This window comes from Pseudophryne corroboree, chromosome 3 (assembly GCF_028390025.1).
Source record: "Pseudophryne corroboree isolate aPseCor3 chromosome 3, aPseCor3.hap2, whole genome shotgun sequence".
Lineage (NCBI taxonomy): Eukaryota > Metazoa > Chordata > Amphibia > Anura > Myobatrachidae > Pseudophryne > Pseudophryne corroboree.
The window spans coordinates 761,141,413-761,155,053 of record NC_086446.1 but is presented as its reverse complement, the minus strand read 5'-3'; the positions used below and the strand labels follow the sequence as shown (position 1 = coordinate 761,155,053).

Below are 13,641 nucleotides of genomic sequence, written 5' to 3'. Positions count from 1 at the left end.
TTAGCAGGTTATTAAAGTGCAATAGTCACTAAGAATTAATGGTGTTCTGGAGTTGTCTTAAATTACCCTTCTATACCTTAGCATAGGTAGCAGCCTACAGTACTTATTATATAAAGAAGACCTCTTCTGGAGACTTTGTGTAATGCCAAAGCAGCAGGAGAGAGGAATCCCTAGTGTCTATGGGTGGGATGGATATGGAGAGAGGTATCACGCATTATAAAGAGTGTAGAAGTGGACAAATGGGAAAAGTTGCTCCTAGCAATCAACAGCTTTTACCTTTTTAATTATGAGTAAAAAGCTAATTGATTGGTAGAGGTAACTTCCAATGTCCATGTCTTTACTCTTTAGGAGCAGTGTTGGACTGGGGCGTGAAGGGCCCATCGGGGGAATACAGTGGTAAGGATCCATGTTTAGAGGTGTGGATGGTCTCAGAGGGGGTGCAGCCAGCTGTCACATTGGTTTGTCTAACCCTCATAGAGTGTACGGGCTGGGCCCCTTAATAAATATATACAGTATGTATAGTAAATACTGCTACTGCATGCATGATAATGTACCAGATTAGTAACAGCAATGCACCTTAGAAAATGCCCCATAGTACTGTGCAGTATATGGTAACATATGTACAGTATAATTCAAGTACACAGTCTGGAACCTGATCCGTATTGGCGGTAGAAGGGGCCCCAGGCAGCAGGGCCCACTGGGGGTCTTCCCTGAACCCCTGTGGACCAGTCAAACCCTGCTTGGGAGGATTGATACATCTCTGCCGAGTGTCTTATAAATAAACATTAAACACGATTCCAAGATCTAGGGCCGGATGTATTCAAGTCCGAGTTGGCCGGAGGTGCATGTTCCCGCCCAAACATGGACGTTTTATTAACGCAACAAGCATTTTTAAGGCATAGTTTTGCCTAGGGCATGCTGCTTTAAAATAAAAAACCCTCCAAGTTCAGTCCTCCGGACAACTCTGACTTCATTACATTCGGACCAATGTGTCTATTTGAGATGTCAATTTGTATTTTTCCATTCCATCTCCGTAATAGTAATTTTTTGGACTTTGGTTGTTCTGGTGGCACAGATGCTGGAATGAGTGGGTGATAGAGTAAAAGTTCATGTAGAGCATTGGTTGTTAAGGATGTAGCCAGTACCTTCCACAATTGCCTGGCTCTTCAGTATTTGCAGCATTGCATTGCTCCGCTCCGCATCCCCCGAAACTCGGAATGCATGGAACATCATAACCCGGTTATAAATGCTCTGATCTTCTTGCTTAGAGGCAGCAACCAGGCAGTCAAGAGCATTACGCAGCAGTGTTACCTTTAAATAAACAGAAAAGAATTCTAGAACTAGTGTAAGTGTAAGAAGCCCCTTGTGGGCTCGGTGGCGACCGACACCCATGAGTGGGAATAGTCCCTGCATGCCAACCGTCAGGATTCTCAGGGGGAGGGATGTAGGGGGAGGTGGTCTCCTGACCGCCGGTCACATAACTATATCCCAGACACACAACTGTATACTGCTAATTCACTTACCCTTGCCGCATAGTAGGTCTCTGACAGAAAAACAACCACGGCCGCTGTAAAGCTGACTTTTCCCTCCGCACCGCCCTGCAACAGAGTTTTTTTTTCTCTTTTTAACAAAAAAGTTTGCTACTAAAACAAGAGTCCCAAAAGCAAGGTCTGTCATTTTGGCTGATCAAAAACAAATACAAGTTTTTATTTATAAATACTAAATTAAAACAAAACATAAAAAATACAGACACAGTCACAAACTAATTTGACATATAATTTAAGACTTTTTTTTGTCAGATATCTATTTCTCTGACCTTTGTCCCTGTGACCCATAGCAAATAGCCTGGGTGACTGGTACTTTCTTAGTCCATACAGTCAGCCCTGAAATAATTCATTTTTAACTCTAGATGTATGGTACTGTTAAAGCCACCTAAAGAATAACGGTCAAAAAGGACATTCTGAGAGAATGTAGTCATAGCTCTACAACTGCAATAAGGAGACACACCACAGGAGGCAGTACATCCTCTACAGCAGTGGTTCTCAAGCTCGGTCCTCAGGACCCCACACAGGTCACATTTTCCAGGTCACCTGTTGATTTTTAAAATGTGACAGTTGGTCGTACACAGTGACATGGAAAAAGTGAACTGTGTGGTGTCCTGAGGACCAAGTGGAGAACCTGTGCTCTACAGTAAACACATACTTTTAATAACCATACAGTGAGAGGAATCTACCAAACCTTCTAAAGACTGGAGATGTGGACAAGTGAAGAAGCAACCAATAAACTTTTAGCTAGCATTAATAAAGTAGAATCTATAAAAGGATAGATGTAAGCTGATGTCAGTGGCGTAACTCGGGGTCCGCAGCCACTGCGGTCACTTGGAGGCACACAGGGCTGCGGGGCGCCCTAGCCGCCGCTACTGATTTCTGCTGGGAAGGACACAGGGGGCACAGTGCGCGCCTCTCCTGTGTGTCCCTCCTGGGTCTCCGGCGGCAGCGGCGTGTCTGTTAAATGAACTGCCCATTCGTGAGCTCTGATTGGCTCACGAACTGGCACTTCATTTAACAGACACGCCGCTGCCACCGGGGACACAGGAGGAAGACACAGGAGAGGCGCGCGCTGTGCCCTCCGTGTCCTCCTTCAAAAAACGCACAGCAGTGGGGGAGGGGAGGGGGTTACCTGACACTGTGGGGGCATATTTGGCACTGGAGGGGTGCATATTTGGCACTGGGGGAGGGCATAATTGGCACTGGGGGGGCATATTTGACACTGGGGGAGCACATTTGGCACTGGGGGTATATGTGTACCTGGCACTGGGGGGGGTGGTGGCATATTTGGCACTGGGGGTATATGTGTACCTGGCACTGGGGGGGCATATTTGGCACTGGGGGCATATGTGTACCTGGCACTGTGGGGGCATATCTGGCACTGGGGGCATATGTGGCACTGGGAGCACAGCTCTAGCAACAAGCATTACCCCCTGGTTACAAGCACAACACTCAGCTCATGAAATCCCTGGTAACAAGCATTACCTCTTAGCAACGAGCATGCCACCCAGTCAAATTTTTTGGCTTGGGGGAGAAAAATTTCTAGTTACGCCACTGGCTGATGTAATGCTATGGGTAACTTTTCCACACTTAAGGATTCATACATCTCCCCTGTAAATGTAACTAGTTTATACAGTAGAGCAGAGGTTCCCAAATTCTGTCCTCAAATAACCCCAACAGTTTAAGTTTTCCAGGTCTCCTCACAGAATTACAAGTGAAATGTGTCAGTTAGTAATGAATGCACTTGTGCACCTGCTAGGTGACCTGGAAAACATGAACTGTTGGGGGTCCTTCATGGAAGTGAATGACAGCAGTACAGCACCACGTATCACTGCAGTTGTCATTGACAACTTTGCCTGTTCTTGGTGGTTTCTGCATAAATGATCTATACAAACAGAAGCTATAGGATGGCATACCTCCCAACATGACCCTCTCCAGGAGGGACACAATGCTCTGCTCCTGCACTTCCCTCTTAATTTATGATTGTGATCACCTGTAGTGAAACACCTTTCTTATCCATTAACCTGTTCAGCACAGGTGCTGGCAATCATAAATGAAGAAAAAAGTCCCGAAAAAGAGCATTGTGTCTCTCCTGGAGAGGGTCATGTTGGGAGGTATGGGTTGGCCATACAATGCAGAGTGGGCTTCTGTATTATGCTGGAAAATGGGCCTAGCCCTGGACGCTGTCACCACCAGATTTTAAAGAGGAGATTTACCTTCAGGCCATTGTTAAAGACCGTTCCCTTCGGCTCGAAACAACCAGTAGTTAAATCCTGTAAGCCTTCCAGGTACACCAAGCCTTGGTTTATTATAGTCTTATCAACAAATGTGTACTGGGCAACACGTTGTAAGGTTTCTAAGACTCTGAAAGTCAACCTGACAGAGAAATCAAAAAGCACAAAAAAGTCAAAAGCAATTCAACATCTAAAATACAAATATATTTTTTTTGGTAGGACAGGGCAGGGATCATGTACTAAACGGTATCCGAATGCTAAGTCGACAGTCAATAATTCAACCACTAATGGTCTACAGGCTTTATGTCGACATGGTCAAAAGGTTGGCATGGACAAAAGGTCGACATGGCAATGATCAACACAGGAAAATGTTGACATGAGTTTAAAACATTTTTTTTTTCTTTTCATACTTTACAGTCCACATGGACTATGATTAGGAATAGTAACCTTGCCTGAAGCATGGAGAGCGAAGCGAGCCACGCAAGGAGACGCAGTGCACTAATTGGGGGTTCCTGGTAGAGATGAGCGGGTTCGGTTTCTCTGAAACCGAACCCGCACGAACTTCATGTTTTTTTCACGGGTCCGAGCAGACTCGGATCCTCCCGCCTTGCTCGGTTAACCCGAGCGCGCCCGAACGTCATCATGACGCTGTCGGATTCTCGCGAGACTCGGATTCTATATAAGGAGCCGCGCGTCGCCGCCATTTTCACACGTGCATTGAGATTGATAGGGAGAGGACGTGGCTGGCGTCCTCTCCATTAGAAATTAGATTAGAAGAGAGAGAGAGATTGTGCAGAGTCAGACAGAGTTTACCACAGTGACCAGTGCAGTTGTTGTTAGTTAACTTTTATTTATTTTAATATATATCCGTTCTCTGCTATATCCGTTCTCTGCCTGAAAAAAAACGATACACAGCAGCAGCCAGTCACACAGTGTGACTCAGTCTGTGTGCACTCAGCTCAGCCCAGTGTGCTGCACATCAATGTATAAAAGGCAAAGCTTATAATAATTGTGGGGGAGACTGGGGAGCACTGCAGGTTGTTATAGCAGGAGCCCCCAGGAGTACATAATATTATATTAATTTAAAATTAAACAGTGCACACTTTTGCTGCAGGAGTGCCACTGCCAGTGTGACTAGTGGTGACCAGTGCCTGACCACCAGTATAGTAGTATATTCATTGTTGTATGTATTGTATACTATCTCTTTATCAACCAGTCTATATTAGCAGCAGACACAGTACAGTGCGGTAGTTCACGGCTGTGGCTACCTCTGTGTCGGCAGTCGGAACTCGGCAGGCAGTCCGTCCATCCATAATTGTATTACAATATATACCACCTAACCGTGGTATTTTTTTTTCTTTCTTTATACCGTCATAGTGTCATACTAGTTGTTACGAGTATACTACTATCTCTTTATCAACCAGTGTACAGTGCGGTAGTTCACGGCTGTGGCTACCTCTGTGTCGGCAGTCGGCAGGCAGTCCGTCCATCCATAATTGTATTATTATTATAATATATACCACCTAACCGTGGTTTTTTTTCCATTCTTTATACCGTCGTCATAGTGTCATACTAGTTGTTACGAGTATACTACTATCTCTTTATCAACCAGTGTACAGTGCGGTAGTTCACGGCTGTGGCTACCTCTGTGTCGGCAGTCGGCAGGCAGTCCGTCCATCCATAATTGTATTATTATTATAATATATACCACCTAACCGTGGTTTTTTTTCCATTCTTTATACCGTCGTCATAGTGTCATACTAGTTGTTACGAGTATACTACTATCTCTTTATCAACCAGTGTACAGTGCGGTAGTTCACGGCTGTGGCTACCTCTGTGTCGGCAGTCGGCAGGCAGTCCGTCCATCCATAATTGTATTATTATTATAATATATACCACCTAACCGTGGTTTTTTTTCCATTCTTTATACCGTCGTCATAGTGTCATACTAGTTGTTACGAGTATACTACTATCTCTTTATCAACCAGTGTACAGTGCGGTAGTTCACGGCTGTGGCTACCTCTGTGTCGGCAGTCGGCAGGCAGTCCGTCCATCCATAATTGTATTATTATTATAATATATACCACCTAACCGTGGTTTTTTTTCCATTCTTTATACCGTCGTCATAGTGTCATACTAGTTGTTACGAGTATACTACTATCTCTTTATCAACCAGTGTACAGTGCGGTAGTTCACGGCTGTGGCTACCTCTGTGTCGGCAGTCGGCAGGCAGTCCGTCCATCCATAATTGTATTATTATTATAATATATACCACCTAACCGTGGTTTTTTTTCCATTCTTTATACCGTCGTCATAGTGTCATACTAGTTGTTACGAGTATACTACTATCTCTTTATCAACCAGTGTACAGTGCGGTAGTTCACGGCTGTGGCTACCTCTGTGTCGGCAGTCGGCAGGCAGTCCGTCCATCCATAATTGTATTATTATTATAATATATACCACCTAACCGTGGTTTTTTTATACCACCTAACCGTGGCAGTCCGTCCATAATTGTATACTAGTAAACTATCCAATCCATCCATCTCCATTGTTTACCTGAGGTGCCTTTTAGTTCTGCCTATAAAATATGGAGAACAAAAAAGTTGAGGTTCCAAAATTAGGGAAAGATCAAGATCCACTTCCACCTCGTGCTGAAGCTGCTGCCACTAGTCATGGCCGAGACGATGAAATGCCAGCAACGTCGTCTGCCAAGGCCGATGCCCAATGTCATAGTACAGAGCATGTCAAATCCAAAACACCAAATATCAGAAAAAAAAGGACTCCAAAACCTAAAATAAAATTGTCGGAGGAGAAGCGTAAACTTGCCAATATGCCATTTACCACACGGAGTGGCAAGGAACGGCTGAGGCCCTGGCCTATGTTCATGGCTAGTGGTTCAGCTTCACATGAGGATGGAAGCACTCAGCCTCTCGCTAGAAAACTGAAAAGACTCAAGCTGGCAAAAGCACCGCAAAGAACTGTGCGTTCTTTGAAATCCCAAATCCACAAGGAGAGTCCAATTGTGTCGTTTGCGATGCCTGACCTTCCCAACACTGGACGTGAAGAGCATGCGCCTTCCACTATTTGCATGCCCCCTGCAAGTGCTGGAAGGAGCACCCGCAGTCCAGTTCCTGATAGTCAGATTGAAGATGTCAGTGTTGAAGTACACCAGGATGAGGAGGATATGGGTGTTGCTGGCGCTGGGGAGGAAATTGACCAGGAGGATTCTGATGGTGAGGTGGTTTGTTTAAGTCAGGCACCCGGGGAGACACCTGTTGTCCGTGGGAGGAATATGGCCGTTGACATGCCAGGTGAAAATACCAAAAAAATCAGCTCTTCGGTGTGGAGGTATTTCACCAGAAATGCGGACAACAGGTGTCAAGCCGTGTGTTCCCTTTGTCAAGCTGTAATAAGTAGGGGTAAGGACGTTAACCACCTCGGAACATCCTCCCTTATACGTCACCTGCAGCGCATTCATAATAAGTCAGTGACAAGTTCAAAAACTTTGGGTGACAGCGGAAGCAGTCCACTGACCAGTAAATCCCTTCCTCTTGTAACCAAGCTCACGCAAACCACCCCACCAACTCCCTCAGTGTCAATTTCCTCCTTCCCCAGGAATGCCAATAGTCCTGCAGGCCATGTCACTGGCAAGTCTGACGAGTCCTTTCCTGCCTGGGATTCCTCCGATGCATCCTTGCGTGTAACGCCTACTGCTGCTGGCGCTGCTGTTGTTGCCGCTGGGAGTCGATGGTCATCCCAGAGGGGAAGTCGTAAGCCCACTTGTACTACTTCCAGTAAGCAATTGACTGTTCAACAGTCCTTTGCGAGGAAGATGAAATATCACAGCAGTCATCCTACTGCAAAGCGGATAACTGAGTCCTTGACAACTATGTTGGTGTTAGACGTGCGTCCGGTATCCGCCGTTAGTTCACAGGGAACTAGACAATTTATTGAGGCAGTGTGCCCCCGTTACCAAATACCATCTAGGTTCCACTTCTCTAGGCAGGCGATACCGAGAATGTACACGGACGTCAGAAAAAGACTCACCAGTGTCCTAAAAAATGCAGTTGTACCCAATGTCCACTTAACCACGGACATGTGGACAAGTGGAGCAGGGCAGGGTCAGGACTATATGACTGTGACAGCCCACTGGGTAGATGTATGGACTCCCGCCGCAAGAACAGCAGCGGCGGCACCAGTAGCAGCATCTCGCAAACGCCAACTCTTTCCTAGGCAGGCTACGCTTTGTATCACCGCTTTCCAGAATACGCACACAGCTGAAAACCTCTTACGGCAACTGAGGAAGATCATCGCGGAATGGCTTACCCCAATTGGACTCTCCTGTGGATTTGTGGCATCGGACAACGCCAGCAATATTGTGTGTGCATTAAATATGGGCAAATTCCAGCACGTCCCATGTTTTGCACATACCTTGAATTTGGTGGTGCAGAATTTTTTAAAAAACGACAGGGGCGTGCAAGAGATGCTGTCGGTGGCCAGAAAAATTGCGGGACACTTTCGGCGTACAGGCACCACGTACAGAAGACTGGAGCACCACCAAAAACTACTGAACCTGCCCTGCCATCATCTGAAGCAAGAAGTGGTAACGAGGTGGAATTCAACCCTCTATATGCTTCAGAGGTTGGAGGAGCAGCAAAAGGCCATTCAAGCCTATACAATTGAGCACGATATAGGAGATGGAATGCACCTGTCTCAAGTGCAGTGGAGAATGATTTCAACGTTGTGCAAGGTTCTGATGCCCTTTGAACTTGCCACACGTGAAGTCAGTTCAGACACTGCCAGCCTGAGTCAGGTCATTCCCCTCATCAGGCTTTTGCAGAAGAAGCTGGAGGCATTGAAGAAGGAGCTAACACGGAGCGATTCCGCTAGGCATGTGGGACTTGTGGATGCAGCCCTTAATTCGCTTAACAAGGATTCACGGGTGGTCAATCTGTTGAAATCAGAGCACTACATTTTGGCCACCGTGCTCGATCCTAGATTTAAAGCCTACCTTGGATCTCTCTTTCCGGCAGACACAGGTCTGCTGGGGTTGAAAGACCTGCTGGTGACAAAATTGTCAAGTCAAGCGGAACGCGACCTGTCAACATCTCCTCCTTCACATTCTCCCGCAACTGGGGGTGCGAGGAAAAGGCTCAGAATTCCGAGCCCACCCGCTGGCGGTGATGCAGGGCAGTCTGGAGCGACTGCTGATGCTGACATCTGGTCCGGACTGAAGGACCTGACAACGATTACGGACATGTCGTCTACTGTCACTGCATATGATTCTCTCAACATTGATAGAATGGTGGAGGATTATATGAGTGACCGCATCCAAGTAGGCACGTCACACAGTCCGTACTTATACTGGCAGGAAAAAGAGGCAATTTGGAGGCCCTTGCACAAACTGGCTTTATTCTACCTAAGTTGCCCTCCCACAAGTGTGTACTCCGAAAGAGTGTTTAGTGCCGCCGCTCACCTTGTCAGCAATCGGCGTACGAGGTTACATCCAGAAAATGTGGAGAAGATGATGTTCATTAAAATGAATTATAATCAATTCCTCCGCGGAGACATTGACCAGCAGCAATTGCCTCCACAAAGTACACAGGGAGCTGAGATGGTGGATTCCAGTGGGGACGAATTGATAATCTGTGAGGAGGGGGATGTACACGGTGATATATCGGAGGGTGAAGATGAGGTGGACATCTTGCCTCTGTAGAGCCAGTTTGTGCAAGGAGAGATTAATTGCTTCTTTTTTGGGGGGGGTCCAAACCAACCCGTCATATCAGTCACAGTCGTGTGGCAGACCCTGTCACTGAAATGATGGGTTGGTTAAAGTGTGCATGTCCTGTTTTGTTTATACAACATAAGGGTGGGAGGGAGGGCCCAAGGATAATTCCATCTTGCACCTCTTTTTTCTTTTCTTTTTCTTTGCATCATGTGCTGATTGGGGAGGGTTTTTTGGAAGGGACATCCTGCGTGACACTGCAGTGCCACTCCTAGATGGGCCCGGTGTTTGTGTCGGCCACTAGGGTCGCTAATCTTACTCACACAGCTACCTCATTGCGCCTCTTTTTTTCTTTGCGTCATGTGCTGTTTGGGGAGGGTTTTTTGGAAGGGACATCCTGCGTGACACTGCAGTGCCACTCCTAGATGTGCCCGGTGTTTGTGTCGGCCACTAGGGTCGCTAATCTTACTCACACAGTCAGCTACCTCATTGCGCCTCTTTTTTTCTTTGCGTCATGTGCTGTTTGGGGAGGGTTTTTTGGAAGGGCCATCCTGCGTGACACTGCAGTGCCACTCCTAGATGGGCCCGGTGTTTGTGTCGGCCACTAGGGTCGCTAATCTTACTCACACAGCTACCTCATTGCGCCTCTTTTTTTCTTTGCGTCATGTGCTGTTTGGGGAGGGTTTTTTGGAAGGGCCATCCTGCGTGACACTGCAGTGCCACTCCTAGATGGGCCCGGTGTTTGTGTCGGCCACTAGGGTCGCTAATCTTACTCACACAGCTACCTCATTGCGCCTCTTTTTTTCTTTGCGTCATGTGCTGTTTGGGGAGGGTTTTTTGGAAGGGACATCCTGCGTGACACTGCAGTGCCACTCCTAGATGGGCCCGGTGTTTGTGTCGGCCACTAGGGTCGCTTATCTTACTCACACAGCGACCTCGGTGCAAATTTTAGGACTAAAAATAATATTGTGAGGTGTGATGTGTTCAGAATAGGCTGAAAATGAGTGTAAATTATGTTTTTTGAGGTTAATAATACTTTGGGATCAAAATTACCCCCAAATTCTATGATTTAAGCTGTTTTTTAGGGTTTTTTGAAAAAAACACCCGAATCCAAAACACACCCGAATCCGACAAAAATAATTCGGTGAGGTTTTGCCAAAACGCGTTCGAACCCAAAACACGGCCGCGGAACCGAACCCAAAACCAAAACACAAAACCCGAAAAATTTCAGGCGCTCATCTCTAGTTCCTGGTCACTTTACGGCGTAAACACACAAACATAAAATGCATGACGACCTTTTCCTTGTCGACCTTTAGTCAAAGTTGACCTTTTGGGGTTGACCTAGACCAGGGGTGGGGAACCTTTGGCCCTCCAGCTGTTGGTGAACTACACATCCCACCATGCCCTGATACAGTTTTGCTATTTGGCCATGCTAAAACTGTTGCAGAGCATGGTGGGCTGTGTAGTTCAGCAACAGCTGGGGGGCCAAAGGTTCCCCACACCTGACCTAGACACTGTTGACCTTTTCCAGGTCGATCCTATGAATAGGGTCGACCATGAAAAGGTCAACAGTGTCCACCCCACCAAACTAGGACTTCAGGTTCATAAAGGTTATAGGAGTAGGTGGGGACTAAGCTAGCATCACAACGTCGGTACCCACATAGTGACTTTTGCATGAAATGCAGGCAGCCTAGCAGCAAATCCGATTGGATGCCTGTCATTTCAGTGTGGTGACTGCTCCGTGCAGTCTGTATGGTAGTGTGCTGAGCAGGAATCTCATCAGACTAAGAGCCTCTGTGATCACTACACTGCTATACAGACTGCGGAGCAGACAGAGCTCTGTGGGCCACTGCACTATAAGGACAGGTAGCCAATCAGATTACATGTCTATCATGCAGTCACTGCAGGATGAGTCCTGTGAGCACTCCTCCTTCCCCCTATAACTGCCCCTGCACCCGCCCAATGTCTGCCTCTGCTTGTGGGCCCTACAGGTTTTATTTGTATTAGGCCCCACAAATTCTAATGGCAGCCTTGAGCCCCCTCATACATATGGGATGGTAAAGTATGAACAACTCGGTTTCAATTAAAAAAAATCATGCAACACTCATGTCGATTTTTTGACCTGTCGACATTTTAAATGTCCATATTTTAACCTTGTTGGTATTTTAAATGTTGGTATTTTGACCATATCGGAATTTTGACAGTCAGGATTTTTGATTGTAGGTATATTGAATGCATCCCATGGATTAGCCAGTGTCAGCCCCCATACTTAATGCAGTGGCTGTACATTGTGGCTTAGCCAGTGTCAGCCCCTCCATACACAATGCAGTGGCTGTACACTGGGGGTCATTCCGAGTTGATCATAGCTGTGCAAAATTTAGCACAGCTACGATCATGAACTCAAACATGTGGGGGGAAGCCCCTAGTCCGCCCCGCATGTCAGTGCCGCCCCCCCGCAGAAGTGCACAGGCATCGCACAGCGCAGCTTTAGCATGCTGGCCGGGAGCTACTCGATGCTCCCCAGCCCGCAACGGCTGCGTGTGACGTCACGCAGCCGCTGCAGGCAACTCCCCGCATGGTCCGGCCACGTCTGTGTTGCCCGGACCGTGCCCATGAAACAGCGGCCAAACGCTGCCGTTTCGCCCCCTCCCATTCATCGGCTGCCTTTGCCTGTCAATCAGGCAGAGGCAATCGTAGCACAGCGGCGGACGGCCATGCGCAGTTCTGACCTGATCGCTACGCTGCGAAAAACTGCAGCGTGCGATTTGGTCAGAATGACCCCCATTATGGCTTAGCTCGTGTCAGCCCCTCTATACATAATGCAGTGGCTGTACATTATTGATTAGCCAGTGTCAGCCCCCCATACATAATGCAGTGGCTGTATATTATTGATTAGCCAGTGTCAGCCCCCATACATAATGCAGTGGCTGTATATTATTGGTTAGCCAGTGTCAGCCCCCCATACATAATGCAGTGGCTGTATATTATTGGTTAGCCAGTGTAAGCCCCCCATACATAATGCAGTGGCTGTATATTATTGGTTAGCCAGTGTTGGCCCCTCCATACATAATGCAGTGGCTGTATATTATTGATTAGCCAGTGTTAGCCCCCATACATAATGCAGTGGCTGTATATTATTGGTTAGCCAGTGTTAGCCCCCATACATAATGCAGTGGCTGTATATTATTGATTAGCCAGTGTCAGCCCCCCATACATAATGCAGTGGCTGCAGAGCCGGCCCTAGGCATAGGCAATCTAGGCAACTGCCTAGGGCATTTGGTATGCCTAGGGGCACAGCAGCTTCTGCTGATTAAAATGATATGTGGCATGCCTATATTCTGTGTGTAGCATTTCGTATGCAGATACAGCCACAGTCGCACACAGTATATAGGCATGCTGCATATCATTTTAATCAGCAGAAGCTGCTTGTGCGTCCTAGCCACCTAGCAATGCAAATAAGATGCATTTTCATCAAAAAAAGGCGCCCAACATTAGCAGAATTGCCAGCTGACTCACGCCAGGCATCTCCTGCTGCATGTCGCATTGAGGCAAGATTTATGAGGACACATCTGTATCCAAGCAGAGGCAGAGGTCACAGTGTTTGCGACCGTGTGAGTGCTGTCTGTGGGAGGGTTGGTTGTGCAGTAGTGTTCGGCATATGTGTAAGGGGTATTATGTGTGTCATGTGTATAAATGCATTATTAATGTGCAGCAAATGTGTAAGGTGCACTTGGTGTGTCATTACGTGTATAAGGGCATTCATAATTTGTGGCATATGTGTAAGGGACATTATGTGTATAAGGGTATTAATAAAGGTTGGCATAATGTGTAAGGCGCATTATGTTTATAAGGACATTAATAATGTGTGTCATATGTGTAAGGGGTATTACTGTGTGGTATTATATGTATAAATACATTACGAATGTGTGGCATTATGTGTATAAGATGCTCTACTGTGTGGTGTTATGTATAGAAAGGGCACTACTGTGTGGTCTAATGTGAATAAAGAGCAATATGGTGTGGTGTAATGTGAATAAGGAGCAATTCAGAGGGATGTAATGTGAATAAGGGGCACTACTGTGAGGAGTAATGTTTATAAGGTAAAGTGGTACTACTGTGTGATGTAACATGAATA

The 13,641-nt window shown here is 46.7% G+C and overlaps 1 protein-coding gene across 1 annotated transcript in view; it reads right to left on the bottom strand.

Moving 5' to 3' along the window:
- LOC135057426 (alpha-2-macroglobulin-like) overlaps positions 1–13,641 on the bottom strand; it is a 131,239-nt gene that overhangs the window by 20,041 nt on the left and 97,557 nt on the right. The window contains exons 17-19 of the mRNA XM_063963319.1: positions 3,764–3,923; positions 1,524–1,598; positions 1,146–1,311 (exon numbers count right to left, since the gene is read on the bottom strand). Of these exons, the coding sequence (XP_063819389.1) occupies positions 1,146–1,311; positions 1,524–1,598; positions 3,764–3,923 (401 nt within the window). The remainder of the gene's footprint in view (positions 1–1,145; positions 1,312–1,523; positions 1,599–3,763; positions 3,924–13,641) is intronic.